The following is a 20,854-nucleotide window of genomic DNA, read 5'->3' as shown; positions in this document are numbered from 1 at the left end:
CAGGTGGCCTAAATGGCCAATGGCTGGTCCTCTTCATAAAGTGCCACAAGAGGGCACAGTTGTAACTATGAACCTCAACATCTCGAATTTGGTGACAATCCTATGGAAATGATGAGTGGAGGAAATTCAAGTAGAGGTCACGGGTTTGAGGAAGTATTTTGGGGAGAGGGAAATATCAAAGAATAGCACTTAGAGACAAATGCTAATGAAAACCATCCCCTAACTCTTCATCAGTTCAATTTCCTACTCAATCATAATAACATACTTATACATGACCTACTATGTATCAGACATAGGCGTCAGGGATGACCAAATGCACATCATTTTTAGTCACAATCTGCAGAAGGATAGATAAGTAAAAACGGACATGTGCAAGGTGACACCGTAGGTATTCTCCCAACAGGAAGCACAGAGAGCACCGACCCAGCTCAGAGAGTGACAAGTAAGTGGAAGCTGACTGAGTTGGGGCTAGCCCTGGAAAGAGAGCTTTAGACAAATGGATCAGCATATCAGAAAAGGCCATATATTACACACACACGCACGCACACACACACACACGACAGCAGCAGCGTTTGAAAGACAAAAAGAGATCTGTAGGCAGAAGGTGGCAACAGAAAAATTGAGACTATTGAAATAAGGACCAAAATGGGTGTAGACTTGCTGGCCATGGTACTGAATGTAAATTCTATTCTGCGGTGGTAGGGTCTCAATGGGCTTTGAAGGGTTTTAAACTAGGAAGTGACATAGTCAAATCCGTCTGTAGAAAGATCAGTGCCTCCACCTGTAGCCTGTTGCCTACAGTGTTGTATAACTGAACAAGCAATGGGCTGGGAGACCAAGGAGCCTGGCCTTGATCCTAGGTCTTACCCTATCTCATTTTATCACCCAATATGGACCCATTGATCTTTCCATGGTTTACTTTCTTTCTGGAAGGAAATGAAGTATTTGAATTCATTAATTCAAATTATCTACAGCTTAATACTGCTAACAGTCTGTGAAGTGCCCTATGGATTATTTTTATTTACAGAAGAAGGTATTTTCTAAAGATGTTAGTCATGCAAGTTTAAGAGAGTATTTTTATACTGAGTCCCACATAAAAGAACCTTGCTAGATCTTTCCATTGAATGAAGGGTATGAATGGAGGATATCTTAAGAAGTATTTTAAAATAAGAATATTCAAAACTCTGACGTTATCTATGTTTTCACTATAAATATCCAGGCCACAGTTTTCTTGCCTCCAGGAAAGCTTAAAAAACTTCAATCAACCACCACATATATCATTTGGTTAACATAATTAGGCTATTACTGTGGTGTTTGAACATTTCCTCTCCCCTGAAGGCTGTGGCAGCAGCACTGCAAGCTCTTCCATTCTTTCCCCTTCAGCTGGGCACCAGAGCTATGATCATGACCATTCATCCCATTCATCCTGTGGTCACACAGGTATTCACAGTCAATTCCCTCTCTCACAACATCTCCTTCGATCTCAAAACGCTTGGGGAAATCTAGGAAACGATGTTCTTCAAAAGGCAAAGAATGGAACTTCAAACTTCAAGTCTTCAAATAACCTCAGGAAACTTTTAATTGGATGACTTCATTAAAATCACAATCTATCCAAAAATACCACCTATAATCAACCTTACTGGCATTGAGGTAACTATGTTTTCTTGAATTAGCAATCGTCTCTTTGCAACATATGAAAAATACTATTAATGACAAGAAGGAAAGTCATGTAAGTTGTAAGAAGAAAATTCAATTTGCCTTAGGTGATGGTCATTTGTAAAATATTTCTGTCATACCCACAATGAAAGCAATCAATGTTTAAAGCTTAAAACCCATACACAGAGTTTAGAGAGGCTCCTTATTCTACATAGTTCATCCTTGCTACCACACATCTGCCACTTTGCTCTCACAACTCCCACCTTTGGGACCAAAGCCTTCCTTCTGCTCCTAACTTCCATCTCCTGAGGGGCAAGAATCCTATTATGAAATTATCGAGCCCCAACCACAAGTACGTGCCAGAGATATAGAATTCCCCTTATTAAAATCCACCATTAAGATGTCAAAAGTACAGAGTATATACCATTTCTCTGTATGCTTTTAGTCTCATATAATTATGTACATGGAGCCAATCTTATTTTATAGATGCTTATGCAGTTTGAATATGCATGCGCAAATGGGAATAATGAATGAATTATTTATCAAAAATATTATTGGTCTATTTATGAAGTACTGTACCATGATTAGTGAAGACATTATTATTGAAAGTAGAAATCTATTTTTGAAAATGCACTCCATAAAGATTGAACAAAGTTTTAAAATGCTCCAGGGAAAAATAAAATTAAAAGGAACTTAATATTTTCCCAGTCAATATGTCTCCTGAGATGAATATAAAGTTTGCAAAGATCTATGCAGCCCTTTAAAAAAAACCTGTTGCATTTACAATTGAAACAATATTGAATTGAAAATATGTTTATGAAGAAGTTTATACTTCAAAATCACTATCAGGTGTCTTGCTTGTTTAAAGAAAAAAAGTCTTGATACAAAGGAAGAGATGATGTGCTTTGTTTCATGCCTGAGAACCAGTGTGCTTATTTCATAAGTGAAAAAAATTTACATTTTTTTCATTACATGATTCTTTGCTTACGAGTACTTAATCACAGCCACATTTGTTGGATGAAGAAAACATATGAAAAACTGCATGGGCTATTTCTATGCAATATTATGTTTCAGGTTAGTGAAGAAAATACAGTACTTGATGCTATTAACACTATATGCTGACTTTGGATTCAATATTACCTGATATACAGATGATGTTAACCAATATTTGGATGATGTTGACACTGACAGTCTAACACATACAAAATGCCTAACTATAATTTTGGTTCAATTTGCTTTTGGGGTTAAAAATATTACTCACACATACATAGACATAAGTTTATTTCTAGACAAAAAAGAAAATGATAATACTGATACATTGTCTAATACAATCCGCTCAAAGCAAACCTAGTAATCTCACTATCTGATTTAGACTGCAAATATATCTTAAAGACATGAAAGAGTTCAACATGGTATACCAGGTATTTCTTTCAATTTCATAATAGCTGAGATACTTTTTACACTGATTCTAAATGTCTCTTAAAAAACACACACACACACACTCCCCCCAAAAAAATTTTTAAAAATCTCAGAGTAAAAAATTTAAGATAAGATTCAAAATTTAAAGAATGATGCAGCTTATTAATTTTGAAAATAATGAAAACTAAATTAAAAGGAAAATGGGGCAATGAAGTGTTGTAGAAACTAAGTCACCTTAAAAATTTCCAGAAAATACATTAGAATCAATATTGATTAAAACATCATTATTAAATGCTAAAAGGTAACATTTTTACATTTTTTATTAATACCAGTTAAAAAACAAAATTCTACTCAATTCTTAACCTAAAGTGTTCTTGCTGTAATTTCACTGCCATTCTCTTGTTCTTCCCATAAAAATAAATGGCTGGGACAGAAGTGAAATGACATGTGTTCCAGTGTTTTCTGTCATTCGGTAATTATGCATTACCATTATGTCCAAAGATTGCCCTCTAGTTACTTTCTTCGAGAGTTGCTCAAAATGGGCCTTGTGACTCTACAATGAGAGTTTCAAGGGGTGATGTCAGAGGCCCATACTCCTTGGAGGCAGCAGGGTGAGATTAGTCACGCCTCACTTTTTTCCCCATGTCTTGGTCCTATGGACATTCTGTTCATTTCCAGTATCAGCCAGCTCATCAGACAGGCCCTCCTTTTCCTTTCTCCATTTGTCTATTTAGGTTTCATATTTATCTTGAGAGCTTTTTCCCATGAGAATGAATTGCCCAAGCAGACTCTATGTATATCAATGAGACAACAGATGATTTTCTTTGCAACCACTATATCAGTAAGATTAGCATTCTGTATGGTTTTAAGTCAGTGATCTACACTGCTATGGCTTGACATAATTCCTGCCCTTTTCTACAGATACACACAGACTCATTTCTGTAAAGATCAGTGCATAGACATATTTGAAGCCAATGTTTAACTCTGTGCTAAATTAATCATATAGATTATTTTAAAAATCTTTATAATAACTCTAGGAGAAGGGTATCAATAAACGTATATTTGTATGGAGATAAGGGAACAATCATATTCATTAGGTTTTCTTTTTTTTTTTTTTTAGATAAGAATCTCACTCTGTCACACAGGCTGGAGTACAGTGGCACAATCTCGACTCACTGCAACCTCCACCTCCCGGGTTCAAGCGATTCTCCTGTCTCAGTCTCCTAAGTAGCTGAGATTACAGGTGGCCGCCACCAAGCCTGGCTAATTTTTTGTGTTTTTAGTAGAGATGGGATTTCACAATGTTGCCCAGGCTGGTCTCGAACTCCTGACCTCAGGTGATCTGCCCGCCTTGGCCTCCCAAAGTGCTGGGATTACAGGCATGAGCCACCACGCCAGGCTAGTTAGGTTTTCTTAATGGAAAGAAATGAAATTCTTTCAACCCTATTAGAATATATAGCAGGATTAGAGGTAACTGATAAAACATTGTGCCAAGTAAAATACATATACTTAGTGTCAATGTTTGCGTTACAGCTGAAAAACACCTAAAAAAACTTTCCTAGCTTCATCAAGGAGATATACATTCAAAGTATAACCATTATTCCATTATTAGTCTCTGTCTAAAGATTTACCATGTAAATATATTCTGCAGTCAAACATGATTCAGTTAGTAAATTTGTTTGTAGCATGGTAGCACTTCTGTGGCACTGTAATAACTTTATGCTGTAAACTAGACCCTTTAATACGTGGTCAGCAGTTCCTTTCTAAGCATCATTGCCATGGCCACTAACATTATCATTAGCCTTTAGTATCTACTATTATCTAAGACTCTGCGTTTTGTACCAAAAACGCAAAGTTCCAGAAAACAGTGTTCCTGGATAAAGGCTCAGGGTTTGTTTTCTATGTGTCAAACGAGTGGAAACTTACTTAAGGAAGAGAGAAAAGGCATCTGACTTTCATTTAGCAGCTTGAGTCAAGCTCTATGCTAAATTATTCATATACATTATTTAAAAATCTTTACAATAACTCTCTGAGATGGGTATCAATAAACACATATTACAGTTGAGGAAGTTGACGTAAGAGATTTCAATTTAGTAATCCAAGATCACATTGCAACCAGAAGGTAAAGGCTGGAACATGAATCTAAAACAAATGGACTCCAAAGACTGCATTTTCCAATCCTGTCTGGCTTTGCCAATTAATATTAAATTGTCACCAACTCTCTCATTTTATGAGAATAAAAATGTGAGTCTCATTTTATTGAACCTCTTCTTTAGGACATTTTCTATGTTTTTAATTATCGTTTGTGGCTCTCCTATAAATCCTACACAAGTTTTATATATTTCTCTAAATCTGACTAATTCACAGCTTAAGACAATTATGGCAAAGATCTAAGAAAGGCAAATAATACCTTTGAAATTACAGAACTTTACAGAAGAAAATATTTTTACCAATTATTTAATTTAACCCCCTTATTTTATAAATAAAAAAATTGTACCCGAAGATTTCATATAACTTATTACCAAGAAATTTTCTATTAAAGACTCTTGTTTTCTAATTCCAGATACATGGTATGAAATTGGTTCATTTAATTCAGTCACTTAATCATTCAATGCATATCTATTTCAGATTTTCCACGTAGAAACACATTGTCGTGAGCATCAGAAAAAATGAGGCACCATAAGAAGATATGGTATTTGTAAACTTAGTGGGAGAACAGGAGATGAAAATTGAAGTGCATGCTGTGTTCTCCTGGTATACTCTGATAAACTGATGTAAAAAGCTCTAAAACTGTGGGGCGCAGTGGCTCACGCCTGTAATCCCAGCACTTTGGGAGGCCAAGGCAGGTGGATCACCTGAGGTCAGGAGTTCAAGACCAGCCTGGCCAACATGGTGAAACCCCATCTCTACTAAAAAAATACGAAAATTAGCTGGGCACGGTGGAGGGCCGCTGTAATCCCAGCTACTCGGGAGGCTGAGGCAGGAGAATCGCTGGAACCAGGGAGGCGGAGGTTGCAGTGAGCCGAGATGGCACCACTGCACTCCAGCCTGGGTGACGAGAGCGAAACTCCGTCTCAAAAAAAAAAGTTCTAAAACATCTGTTCTCCACCTATCACTTTTCATTTCATTCACCTCACACCAGCATCTTTGCTTCTCATTGAACATTCTAAGCTCAGTCCATCTTCAGGGCCTTTGTACTATCTGCCCCTTCTGTGTAGCATTATTTTCCCCTAGGTAACCACGTGATGCGTATTCTTATTTCCTTCAGCTATCTGCTCAGACATAACTGTGCCACACAGGGCTTTTGTTATCACCTTATGTAAAATAACATATTTTGTAACAATTGTTTGTTTCCTGTTTCTACCCTAAAATGTCAGCTCCATGAGGGTAGAGCCTTGGGCTGTTTCAGGACTTAGCACATTGCCTAACACATAGCAGGGGGTTAATAAATGTTTGCTGAGTATGTCAATGAATAAAACAGGAGACGTATTTGAAGATCAAATTTAAGATAGTTCCAAGAAAACTTTAGTAGTAGTTATGAAAACACTGCCTTTATTAACCCTTTCTATGCTACAATTTAACATCGGCTAAAGGACCTTGTGTAATGTGTTATGCAAATTACAGAGAAAATGCTGATGTGTTGTAGGGTTTCCGCACATTCACAACATCCCACTAAAGATTATTTTGAATATGATTCTATAGACAATCACTCTCACACCAAGAAATAATTTGGAACATTAATTCTGATTTTTCAGTTTAAATGATAGCAAGGTTGCATATGCCCATGTGCCGAAAGTAGACGTTATATTTATTACTCTCCTGGGACTGATTATCTTGATAGGATTCATTATTGATATATCAAATTATTTATTAAAGCCGTCTAACTCACTAATGTTTTCCTATTTTCTTCCTCTACAAATTATTAAAATTATTCGTCCCGTCCTGTTAAATAGGACATTAGTCTATTACATAAGCATCATAGGCTTCCAAGGACTAAGTCTCAGTTCTCATAGTAAGCCCATAATATTTACTAATCAAATAACTAGTATGTTTTTCAATTCATTTCCATCAAGGCCTTGGATATTTTATTTGTAATCTACCTTCTCCTTTATAGTCACTGTTTAGTGTTGTTTATATTTACTAAAAAGAAAAATAAAGAAGGAAGGAAAGAAAAAAAGGGAGAGGAGAGGAGAAGAGGCAAACAGGGAGGGAAGGAAGGAGAGACGGTGAGAAGGGAGGGAGGGAGAGAAGAAAAGAAAGGTAAAGTAGCTAAGAATAGATCAGGCCCAGCAATTCCACGTGGCCAGCACTTCTGCAGTGGAGCAGAACCATTTCTGTGCTGCTGAGAAGGTACCACCAGTCACTGCTCACTGCTCACCTGGCCCTGCCCACACGTAGCCAGCTTTTCCTCATGATAGGAATCACCCAGAGCCCTTGTTAAAGTGTGATTCCCACACCTTCCTATGAAGATTCTTGTTCAGTAGATTTGAGATAAAGGGGTCCTGCAAACTGTCCTTAACAGGACTAAATCAATGGTTATCAAACTCTGCATTGGAGTCACGGAGAGGGCTGGTTAAAACACAGATTGCCCCACCCCAGTTTCTGATTCTGCAGGTCTGGGGTGGAGCCCAGGAATTTGCACTTCTAACGAGCTCCCATGTGGCACTGATGTTTCCGGTCAGGAAAATCACACCTCGAGAACCATTGCACTAGATCATTCCTATAACCAGGTGAGTTTGGAAGAAATCACCACTGTAACAAATTTCTCTGAACCTGTCATTGGAATGATGTATTATGTTTTTCTCTAACCCTGTAATTACCCTGATTTAGATGTCACCAATAATTTTCTGTGAGTCAGAAATCAGTTTCAAACACATCTCTGTGACCTCGATATAGAAAGAAAGAAAGGAGTCCAATGTGCTGCTCTGTCTTTATCAAGGTAAAAACACTAGTTTAAACCATGTAGATGCTGCCAAAAATGCCTAGCTTATATACTAGAAAGAATTAATACAACAACAAATCAGGATAAAGAAGTCTATTAAAAGAACACAGACAGCTTTCAATGTCTGTATTCCTGGGTCAGACTCCGGTCTCTGGTATGTCACCACGTAGCACCTATTGGAATGAGCAAGAGCTAATTTTTTAAAGCTGATTTAGACACGCCTATTATTTAGAGATCCAAATTGGGCCACCGGGGTTTTAGGAATGGTGCTTCGCAGCCCAGTGCAGCCACTATAAACTCAAGTCGGTTGCATCACTACTTTCCATGAGGAATTTAAGGGGTGTGACTGCATCCTTTCCAACCCTGCATTCCACATGTGACAAAACCGATCCAGCTGTTTGTCTGAAAGAAATTCCTCACTGTCCTTAAATATTAAAAAGCAAGTGGAGATCCATCCTCAGGGGCAAGTCTCCAGCTGGAACCTGGTACAGGCAGTTGCGAAACAGAGACAGTGCCCTGGAGAGCATCTGCTTTTGAATTCTTACCTCGCCACAGGGGGGTTAGCCCCATCTTGTTTTTTGAAATGGCAGATTCTGGATGGAGGGTGATGACTTGGCCCAAAGCTCTTGAGAAGTGTTGATCCACTACTGACCCAATGTCTCCCTGGAAATAAGTGAAAAGGACACAGCGAGAGTTAAGGTACTCCATCTCGGCAGGCTGGTCTTTCTCCTGCTCCTCCTCCTCCTCATCCTCCTCCTCTTGTTTGCTGGGAAGGGTGACTTCCAGAGAGTCCTGCATCTTGCTGAATACCGCTAACTTCTTCTGGGATGGAATAAACAAAACACAGTATCAAAGACAGTTTGTAGAAAAGCATTCACTAGTTAAGTTTTCACTTTTTAAAAAAAGAATCTAAATATTAACATATGTTTGCAAACTGATTCTTCTTCATCTGCTTTACTCCATTTTTTTCCTCCCCAAACCAGTTGCCTCCTTCCCACACTAAAAAAATAAAATAAAAAGTCTGTGATTCTACATCTGGCAAACGAACATAAAAGCCCATTATCAAATAGTATATTTTCAATACAAGATTTTGTTGTTGTTGTTGTTGTTTTTGCTTTTTGTTTTTTCATCTAGTTAGGACAGCAGGAGAATGACTTTTTAAAAAAAAGTTTCTCTTCCCAGTTTTGGTTTATTTTTAAAAACGTAATGTACAGCAGTGTTATGGTTTAGGACAGAGAGGAATGACTGTCTGGGGGTGGAGTGGAGAAGAAAAGAACTTTTCATAAATAAAATAAACTAAAATAAAAACAGGAATGTAGCATCTTATAAAAGGATTTGGCAGATGTGCTGAACTCATTTCTCAAAAATCAAACTAAAATGGCAAAATAAGTCTGTGTGAAGATGCATTTTGCATGGAACATATTTTTCAGATGTTCCACTTACCATCATTATCATGAGGGAGAAAGGTTTTATTATGGCTTACTGAAAATATTATAAAATACTAGTAGTGGGTTAATGTTTCAAATAAAATGAGAAAGATTTGTTAATTTAAAATGTTTAAAAACATATTATAATTCTAATAATAATATACATTATTTCAGACATGTTTCTAAAACTTTATATTTATCATCTCATTTAATCTTTACAATTCTATAACATGGCTATTAATACTATCCATATTGTAAAGATTATAAAGCACAGAAAAATTAAGTTACTTGCCAAAAGTCACAAATCATGTAAGCTGCAGTCAGAATGCATAAGAAAAACACACAGGTATAGACATGTGTGTGCATATATATGTTCTGGGGAATGGCAGGGAGGGGTATCTAGAGTATAGATATGTGTGGTGGGGAAAGGCAGGGAGGGATATCTAGAGTAAAAAAATTACAAAAATGTATTTTGTATTGTTTTTCTGTGTAATACATTTACAGTTAATTGTCATTTTCTTATTCCTGCTTTTCAATATTTCCAAACATTTTTCACTGAGCACATATTCCATTTATTATCAACTTCAGTGCAAATTACATATAAGAAGATAATGCTAAAGATTATGAAATGTATTATTCTAGTGACCAAATGAGCTTTCTCTGTTATCTTTATGTCTGCAAAACCTGATCCTTGATCATACCATTTTTTTTTTTTACTTTGAAAAAAACGCATGCTGGAAAATGAATGTGAATAGAAAAAGATAAATCACTCCAGAATACTCAGTAATTTTTCAAGTGTTAGCAAAATACATACCCCAGACTCTATATTTCTAATGTAATTGCTAGCTTCAATATCTATAGCTTCAAATTATAAATGCACCATTCAATAAATTGGTCCCTTTCCCCTAGCAGTGAATATGTTGTTCTTGTATGAGGTGAGACCTGAAATATTCAGAAATACTATGAACTTCTAGTTCTCATTTCAGGATAGTTATTTATAAATATATGTTTTGCTTTTATTTAAAATTTGTGTCAGTATGGTTATGATTTGTTGATGAATAGATAATTCATACTTTGTAAGTGAATGTGCCTTGCTGATGAATAGGTGATTGCTTTTATTTCTCATAATCTACCTCTGCACAGATTTGAACATATTTATATTTAACTTCAATAGTAAAAACACCATAGAAACATATGGTATGTGTAAAATGAGGGAATCGAACTAAATAACCTCTAAAGCTATTCCTAGTTTTAAATTCCATTATAAAATTAAATGAATATTATGACTTATTAGTCAAATCACAGTGCTGCTTCTTCGGGTGCATGTGTATTTACCTAAAACATGTACTGTTTTAACCATATGCACACACTCTCTGTTGAATATTCTGGCACATTAGAAAGCAGCTCTGTTTTTATATGAAAAAAAACCCTAAACCCTATCTACATGGTGGCATCATTGTCCACAAGTGTTCATTCTTATCCGTGAAACTAATTTCTTTTTTCTGTTAATGTCCAGATCAGCATCAGTTTGTGAGAGTGGGCTTTGCACATAAATGCTTTATTTGTTTAATTGTAACATTCATTCTTTAAATAGAAGAGCCTGGCTATGTTAACGATCCAAATAAAGTTAACATTTTATTTTATCCTTAATTGACAGCAATTAATTCTTAGATGAAATAAAATTGGAGTTATATATATGTAAAGGATTTGAAAGCCATGAATCCTGATACAAATGTCAAATAGTATTCTTATCAATACTAGCAATCATGAAATATCAATTTTAAAATCGATATTTTAAATCTATTAAACTATTGTATTTAAACTATAGAATTTCAATTGATTTAAGATTTCACAGTTTTCTAAATGCTTCGTAATATTGTGTTACTTTTCCTACCAATTTTTCAGTGGTTGGATAGAAATAAACTAACCTAAAAATTATATTTTTCAATATGCAATGGAAAATAGTAAGCAAAAGCTGCCCCTGCATTAAAATGCCTGTCATCAGTTTATTTTAGAAAAAGAATTCTCTCAACGTATGCATTCTTTATATTCTTTTTATTTCATATATGTAATATATGTATATTTACATAAATATGTATACTGAAATATTCCTTTTTGATACAGCAAATATATATGGTTCTTTAAAATATTTATACTGAGTCCTCTAATTAAATAAAATTTTTTGGAATGATTATATACTTTCTTTTTTCTTTTTCTCTCTCTCGATTATTTGAGCCCGTTCTTTTACTAATTAAATAAATTTGCTAGAAAACTATCAAACAAATAAAATGAAAAAAGCTTATATCTACCAATAGGCAGGACACAAGAATGTCTACCATTGCCACTTGCAATTTTTTTTCAGATAAAGTTAGGTTAATTTTCACAGATTATAATGAACTAGTTTAAATATTTACGTTTACAACACACACAATCACACACACACTCACATACACAGACATTTATAGCCTCACAATCAACAGTACTGGTTAAAATAAGAATCTCAAAGTATCCAAATGGCCTGATAACTCACTAACGTGCCAAGGTTGAATCTGCATACTTTTTTTTAACATTAAGTGTGATCATGAAGAAAACAGAAATACAGCATTTAAACAGCAATGGATTCAAATGCTGCCATTCATCCCATCCTTATTTCATTCTCCATGGACTCTGGTGCCTCAACTACTTTCTAATGTCTGTGTTCTGTTGACTGTAAATCAATTTATTGCTTTTTTTATTTTTATTTTTTGAGACGAACTTTTGCTCTTGTTGCCCAGGGTGGAGTGCAATGGCGCGATCTTGGCTCACTGCAACCTCTGCCTCCCGGGTTCAAGTGATTCACCTGCCTCAGCCTCCCTAGAAGCTGGGATTACAGGTGCCTGCCACGATGCCTAGCTAATTTTTTGTATTTTTAGTAGAGATGGGGTTTCACTATGTTGGCCAGGCTGCTCTCAAACTCCTGACCTCAGGTGATTTACCCGCCTCAGCCTCCCAAAGTGATGGGATTACAGGCGTGAGCCACTGCGCCCAGCTCTGCTTTTTTTTTTTTTTTTAACTAAGTATTTTGCTCATGAGAGCTTCTGCCACATTCTGTATTCACTTGGTGTTTGCTCCTTCAGTGAAACTTTCCTAGTGTTACATTCTTTCTTGAGAATGATATATAAAATTCAAAACATCCAGACTAAATATCAAATCATCAGAACCAAGATTTCCTGATCGAAGTTCACAATGTAATCTAATTGGTATTTTTCTCAAAATGCACAATCACTTCCTAAAAAATCCAGATTTCTCAGAAATATTTATGTTTTTCTTAGAAGACCCTGCAGAAATGTTAACACAAATAAAGTCATCTAAAGGGACTTTAAAGACTACAAGTTGTTGTTTTTTTAAATGCGCATTTATGTCTCTTCACCGCTACGTAGTTATGACAATTTTTCCCTCGGTAAAGTGACTCTGGAGTAAGATGAAACAACAAATGGGTTAATAGTTATAAAGTTAAAGCTAACTCACAAAGAGGTTAGAGTATCAGTGTGGAGAGTTCGCTTGGGCAGTACAGACCATATCCAACCACCACACTGCTTGCCATTAGGCACAACAGCAACAAACTTTCAGCAGGAATGTGCAGGGGAAGGATTTGTCTGACAAGAGAAAGACTTCCATGTCAGGAGCCAAATACCACTAACTCCCCAAGGCTTAAGCCTACAAAATGCCAAATGATTACCGTGCATATGTGGAAACTTTTTTTCCTGGGGAAACAAAAGTATTTTAATGAATCACTGGAGTCTTTGGATATTTAGAAACAGATTTAAAAAGAAAATCTACTGGCTATCTTTTGAAAATACAATGATTCTTTTATATTCAAAAACATGATTGGAGCTATAAGAAGAAATCACTGTCCCAGGGTAAATATTTCAAAATCATAGAGGACATAAAAGCAGCACATTACTCTCTGACCATATATATTTTTTTCTTTTGAGAGAGGTTCTCGCTCTGTTGTCCAGGCTGGAGTGCAATGGCGTGACCACGGCTCACTGCAGCCTCCACCTCTCAGGCTCAAATGATTATCCTACTTCAACTGGGACTACAGGTGCACGCCACCATGCTGGCCTTATTTTTTATTCTTATTTTTTTGTAGTGACAGGATCTCACTATGTTGCCAGGGTTGGTCTTGAACTCCCAGCCTTAAGTGATCCTCCTGCCTCAGCCTCCCAGAAATGTTGGGATGACAGGCAGGAGCCGCGGTGCCTGGCCACATATTTCTTAATTTACTTGGATAACAGATTTTGGTTCTTAGTCTATTTAGAGAAGGATAGGTCAGGTTATATGAGGTTGGGTCAAGTTAAGGAACATATGTCACAAATCTTTTGTATGTTTCATTTCACATAACTGTCTTCTCACATACACGTATTTTGTCAGAATAAGTATTCCCAAGTAATAAGTTAATATGCAAATTACTGGGTCAGGATGGCCTACCTATAATAGTAAGTGGCAGAGATGGGATTAGAACCTATTTCTGTCTGTTTACAAAGCATGTACCCAGAAAATAGAGTAAAGAAGATGTGTCTCTATGATATTTATTTTAACTGAATAAACAGACAAACAGAAAACATCAGCCAGCATGGCATCACAGGCTAACTAGGACAGTCTAAAAAAATTAGAGATTAAACAACGCCATGCTTTTAAAAACATATACAATTCTAGGTGAAATTGAACTTCTATGTCTAAGAATATATTATCTCCTTGACAAATCAGATACATAAAACAATTGTCTACAATTTTTCTAAAAATCCTATTTTGGAAATTTGACCAGCGTCAATCTGTGAGACAAAATCACACCTCAGGTTTCTGTGTGTGTTTGTCTGTTTCTGTTAACAGTAGGGAGGAGCCAACTAAAAATAATATAACTTAAGAGGATGAGTTACTTTTGAGTGCATTTGCCTCTAAATGATTCTTGTCGTTATCAAAAAATCAAACCTAACCCCTCCAAGGAAGAAAAATTGCCAGTTTTGATGATGTTCAAAAAAATGTGCCACAGGCTTAGAGGCGATTTCAAAATTTACATTCCCAAAATGTTTTAAGCAATGATCATATCATGAGGGTATGTGTTCTCTCTCAAACCAACTACTTTGAAGGAGACAACAGTTTCCAACATATCAATTTCTAGTTAATTTGTATAATTCTATTACTAGACTTAGGGTATAATTTCATTTTTAAGGTAATTTAACCATTATTCATTAATTTATCTAATTGTCAATTAATACCTACCTTGTGTCAGAAATTATGCAAAGACTCGGAGTCACAAAGACGAAAGTCATAGCCTGTTCCTAAATTCAAACTTCTCATAGTTAGTTGGAAGAGTATGGTGAGGGCAATAATAAATAAAGAGAGCCTCATGGTTTATTTATATGGCTGATTGCATTAGAATCTCTAAATGGCTAATATTCCAAAAGTTAAAGGTAAGAAAATTCAAAAGATAACATAGGTTAATTACTAACTGTTTTCTTGTTTCTAAAGCAGCATAGATGGGAAGGGAATTCAACAGAAAAAGAACTGAAATGGGAAAGAAGATTTGACCAAAACTATTTCCATGAGTCTGAGCAAGCCACTGAAGCTTCTGGCCCTCAGCTTCCTCTTTTGAAAACAAGAAACTTTGATTTGATTGTCTCAGAGGTCTCTCATCCAACTCTATATCTTAATAAGCAACATGCTGGAGCTCTAGACAAATTCACACTTAATTTTGTTTCCTACACTGGCTGCCTCTTCTGATATTTAGCCAAAAAAACCCTACAGATCATTGAAGAACAATTTATTTTCAGACATGGGTCATCTAGCCCAATTTCTAGGAATTAGTTACGGCGCTTCCTTTATCTGTCTTTGTATTAACAAGAAAGGATACACTTTTAGAGTCCCCCTACTTCATCCTCCAATGACAAGTGTTTTGGCATACTGAAATCATTTGGTTTTAAGGAGAAATGACACCTGTTGAATTTAGGTCATTCTTTTTTTCTTCTTCTACTAAAGAAGGAGACAAGTGAAAAATGGTTCAGTTACCCCAGTTCAGACCACACTTGTAAATTACTGGCGTAAACCTGGTATCCACTGAACTAACAGTAAATATGGATTTATGAGTTGTTCTAGCAGCAGCTGTTTGGGTCTAATGGTTCAAGGCAGTCTTAGGTCTTCCTAAATGAGTAGTCAGAGCAGAGAACCAGCTGCTTAAATAGATGTGTTTTGAAAGGTTCAGAGCAGAGCTTAGCTCAAAAGTTTTGCTTCCACTGTTCCGGACAGAGCCTCAAATTCAACTTTTAGAGAGCGTTTGCTTCTTGAATAAAAATGTTTTCTTGGAGGTAATACCCTAACGTACTATCTGTTACAGGATATATTAGTTTTCAGATTTTTAAAAAGTTAGTTGGACACAGAGCCTATGGAAATGAGATGCAAGCTAAGCACCCAGGTCTTAGAATGACAGTCACCTAGCTTACAAGTTTGCTTTAAGATCTGCCTTAGGTATCATAAGCATAATAGTTTTATTCCCATTGAAAATTCCCTTTGCACAGATAGATATGACAAATATATATATACACACACACGTGTACACACACACACACACACACATATATATATATATACACACACACATGCACACAGCCCAGCCTCTTCTGCAGTAGCCTGAAGAAACAGTGCATAGGAGAACAAGACTTTCCACTCTGAACACCTCTTTCACCATCTTACAGGTCACCTCCTTGCCATCTCTGGCTTTGTGAGATGTGAAATTTTACTAAGGGCTAGATAAGGTAGAACTTTCTTGCATTTAGCCAAAATACCCTTTACATAAATTTCCAGAGTGTCACCTTGTCCTGGCATTTTGTTTCTTGGTGAACACACCCTCACTCTGCATGATTTTATGGATCTCAATCTTGCCCTTACCATCATTATCGTAATCTCGATTCTGGTTGAGTGCCAGAGATAAGAGTTCAATTATTTTAACATTTAATTTTTCCTCCGGCTTTGAATTTTCTGGCTGGGAAGTTATTGGGAGCATGAAGCTGTGGGGCACTTTAAGTCTCTAAGTCTCTACAGTGAAGTTAATTTGTGTAGTGTGAAGTTATAGGGGCTGTTATTTCTCAAAGAAGTCCTGTATAAATTTTTATAAATCCACTTAAGTCCTTACTTACAGTTGCAAGAAAAATAGATCCTCTGCCTCAAATAAGTTGTCTGTGAATTGAAACTACTTCGGTTATAACTGTATTATTTTCTCTTAATGAATCTAAACTTATGTTGGAATAGCAATAACAGATGAGACACTTAAACTTAACTGCTAATACCACTTCCTGTATTTTATTTTAGATAAATAAATATTCATTTGCTAAGTGGATATACTGTTCATCAACAAGGGTGCAACGTGGATAGCATAAGTCATTAGCATAATCCAAATGCTTGCTAAAGGCCTTTGGAATGCCTAAACTTAAAAAAGTACACTACCAAGGACTTGGAAAGAAACTCGCACTCCAACGCCAAAGAATCTACTGCATATTAATCTTCATTATCAAAAAAAAAGTGATTGGGGACCTAAAGACAAAAATAAGCCTATTGTGCAACAGCAAAACATTAAAAAAAATGAAAAAAGCTTTAGGAAACTTCATGGCATTGTACAAAGACGCTACACCGGAGAAAGGGGGATCTGGTGATCCTAATTTTGTCACCAGCTTTGAAATCTTTAGCCAGGCATTTCAGTCCTATAAAAATCCATTTTCTCACTTGTAAAAAGAAGAGTTAAAGTTATGTTTTTCCAGGGCTTTTTTCTCTCACAAACTGAATCTCAGAACAATTTTATGACTCAACCAAGGTAGCAGAGTCCAGAGAGAGTTTGAAAAAACACCTTACAAAACTTATAACTGAAGTTCTGCCGCCAAGGGCACTTAATTTTTTCAAGTGAAAGCATGCATGCAGATTCACCCAGCTGTTACCCTGGAAGAGGACAGAGTAAATATACTCTTTTATATGAAGCCCAAAGTGTGATTGTTAAAAATCCCCATGCACAATTAGAAAACCAGTGACTGTTCTCTGTCTCATCTATAAACTGCATAATTCTGAAACCTTTGACAGCATGTGCTGAGAGACTGGGTCAAGGATTCTCCTGAGGAGCTGTTAGAGACTGACATATTAAAGCCAGAAAGAGATGGTGGGCACGGGAAACAGGTCACCCAGCATCCCTCAGCAATTTTGGCTCTATAAACCCCACTGTAGGATTTATACCCAGCCATGCAATTTCTAGTAATTAATGTCAGGGACTATAAAATTTATACTTTGGACATATTTTAGCTTACTTTGACTTTTTAGCCCATTGTATACCTAAGTAACACACTGCAGTGCAAGCTAATATATATATATATATATACAGTTAACTAGGTTTTTAAAATGACATTCACTTATTACCCACCTACAACATGCAATATGTTCAACCAAAACCTAAACTTAAATTTCCAGTGCACATTTGTGCTTATAGGGAAACAGGTGAGAGTACAAATGCCTGGATAATGAAGTTCTGTTATTTCCAAAATAATTCTCAATGTTATATGATCATTTGTTAAGAGGGAAAATATACCTGTGTTTAAAATCCATCATAATGAATCATTTTGATATAGTAATTAATAAGGACTTCAGAGCTATAGAGTTTGAGGGGAAAATTAGTGGACAGATACACTACTACAATTGAATACAGAAGTTGTACAAAACTTTAATGCTGTCTTTTCTAGCATTTTTTAAATGACTATTAAAATTTCTTGATTGCTGTTACTTTTCTTTGCTCCTTTTCGTCTTTTCCTTCTCAAAAAATCAATTTTTCAAACTCAGTAGGAGTTGTAGCCCTTACTTTTCTCTCCCAGGCAAGATGCTATTAGGGGTCACTTCCCATGTACGGAGAAAACAATCTTCATGGATAATAATGATAAAACCTTATGGAATGCAAAAACAACCAAAATATGTATTCTCGGATGACTGCATTAGGGCCAAGTCAATATTAGTCTCACTTCACCCACGCATCACATAGTCTAAAAATGCTGTCAGCCTGATAAGAATTTCCTGATTTACTCTCTTTTCCAATAGAAAATGTAGGTCATCAAAATAAACTTCTGACACTAAAAGAACAGTAGTTACACTGTCAAGTCTTTTTTTTATTTCACTAGCCAGTTATGGTCAGTTTCTTTATTTGACCATAAAAAAAAAGAAGAAGAAGGAGAAGAAAAAAAAAAAGAAGAAGAAAGAAATTTTGAACAAGCCATTTTAGTAAAAGCAACATGAAAATTTCCAAGCACATCCCTATGGTTGACTCAGCCTAACATCTAGTTAAGCAATGTATACAAAAGCCCAAAATATAGAAGTTGATCATTATGTAACTAATCAATGTAGATAAATTGTTTTCTTTTTAAGGAGCCTATTGGTCAGAGTTTTTCTAATTTTTATTTTATTTTATTTTTTACTTTTTAAAATTGTTGTCTTCAGTAGGTTGATGGTTTTAGAAAAAGAAATGAATTTGGGGACCGAGCCTCAGGGCTATGGCAAACATTATATAAAGTATTGGAGTCATTTCTTATGAAAACATTTATGATTGGTAATTTGCCATTTTCTCTGATACCGAATGTTATTTTCCAGCTCAAAAAAAAGTGTTATAGTATTAACTCCACCATAGATTCATTAATTTCACAACCCTAAAAAAAGAAGCCATATTCGAAACAACTTCTACTAGTTTGTTATTTTATAAGGGAGGAAAGTATCTTTCTGAACACGTAGAGAAGTTTTAGTTCGTTGCTCATCCACATTCCAAATGATAATTGAAGGCCTCTATAATATCAGAGATGCTTTGAAATGCTGGTGCTGCTGAATATATATATTTTTAAAGAGGATAGCAAGAAAGTAGGGCTCCTTCCTCTTTTGCCCTAATTGGTTCTGGTTAAGCTGGTACTATTTAGCAGATGAATCTGGGGCATGTACCCTTCCAGAACTAGCTGAATTTCATAGTTCCTAAATTCTACACAGAAAGTTAGATTTCTTTCTAAAGAGTAGCACTGTAATTCTAGCAAAGAGACAGAGGCAGAGGAAATATAGAAAGCAAAAAGTCAGATTAATTAACAGCCCAAACCTATGAAGGTTTGCAATAAAACATGTGGTTCCTAAGAAAGTAAAAAGAAATAAATTAATATATTCTAAGGATGGTAATTTCCTAACCCAATCGAGTTCTCCAAATCCACCCACCCTAATTCCCATACTCTGAGGTGGACTCTATTTTGGTACAGTCCTTGCCACATACATTTTTTATTTTAACGTAGCACTAACTAAGCCTTGGCACACTCTCCTTTGTATCCAGAGAGTGATGTCCAAGGGCGCCTCGTGCCAAATTCCCCAGAACTCTACTGTTCCTTCTAAAGTAACTATATCATCTCCTCAGTTCTCGACCCCTTATTATGGACATCTTCAGTTACTCTTGGAAGAGTGGAGACTCAGCATCCAGAGATTCAAGGTAACCTTTTGGCCGAGGGACACACTGTCAACAGACTGAACACGTACAAACTGTGCTTTGCTGGAGTTAAAAAAATGAATGAAGAACCTTGGAATCCATCCCTGTCCTCTAAGTCACAGTGACAGGGAGAAAGACTCTGTGGAGAAGTTCTAGTAACACCCGACAGACATGATGCTAGACCAGTGTTCCCCCAGGAAAGTCCCAGATCATTTCGTGAACTCACTCTCCAGGTAGCCTCCCCTGCCTCCTGTCAGCGCACTTCATCTTCCTCATCAATAAACCCTGAAACATTCCATCTTTCCAAACAAGCAAAATAGTTGGTTTAAAGGAAGTTTACTCACATAGTCCTAAGATAGATGCCCTTGGTGAGCTTCAGAGAACTGAGTCCTAAGAGCTAGGGTGGCTGGGAGGGGCAGCCTCTGAGCTCCGGCGACCACAGCTCAATGAAGCCCCCAGCTGGGTCATGCCTCACCCACCCGTCCTCCCCGCTGCTCTCCCTTCCCGGCTCTCTCGGGATGGCTTTCTGCTCAAGGACGCTCCCGCAGGTCCCAGAGCATCCTCTGCGCCACGCGTGCCGGCGGGACGTCGCCGAGCCCCAGACCGATACTCTCGATGCCCTTCGCCCCCGCCCCCAGCAGGCTGCCCGGCCGGTGACTCACCTGCTGGCCAGGTTGGGGCGCCGGCTGATAGTAGGCTGTGGGGCAGGTTGTCGCTGCCATGGGGTTGGGCAGATACTGGGACGCTCCATACGGCTGGGGGTGATACATCACCTCCGCACAACTCATGGCAGCCGGGGCAGTGGCGGCCCCCGAGCTGCCGCCGCCGCTCTACGCGCTGGCGCGAGGGGCGCGGGCGCCGCCGCCGCAGCTGCCGCCTCTGTCGCTGCTCCAGCTGCTA

The 20,854-nt window shown here is 36.9% G+C and overlaps 1 protein-coding gene across 10 annotated transcripts in view; it reads right to left on the bottom strand.

The window, feature by feature from the left end:
• VGLL3 (vestigial like family member 3) overlaps positions 1–20,789 on the bottom strand; it is a 56,983-nt gene extending 36,194 nt beyond the window's left edge. For 9 of the 10 annotated variants that reach the window (XR_008653521.2, XR_008653520.2, XM_055259590.2 and 6 more), the window contains exons 1-2: positions 20,617–20,789; positions 8,563–8,839 (exon numbers count right to left, since the gene is read on the bottom strand). Coding sequence is in view for 8 of the 10 variants with exons in the window: in XM_055259590.2 (XP_055115565.2) it covers positions 8,563–8,839; positions 20,617–20,742 (403 nt within the window). In the remaining 2 variants the exon portion in view is untranslated. The remainder of the gene's footprint in view (positions 1–8,562; positions 8,840–20,616) is intronic. The other variant, XM_063630485.1, reaches the window with a different exon arrangement.
• Between the last annotated feature and the right edge of the window lie 65 nt (positions 20,790–20,854).

The sequence above is a fragment of the Symphalangus syndactylus genome, chromosome 21 (genome assembly GCF_028878055.3).
Source record: "Symphalangus syndactylus isolate Jambi chromosome 21, NHGRI_mSymSyn1-v2.1_pri, whole genome shotgun sequence".
Taxonomy (NCBI): Eukaryota; Metazoa; Chordata; class Mammalia; order Primates; family Hylobatidae; genus Symphalangus; species Symphalangus syndactylus.
The sequence above is the reverse complement of the archived record's forward strand: the minus strand, read 5'-3'. Positions and strand labels throughout refer to the sequence as shown.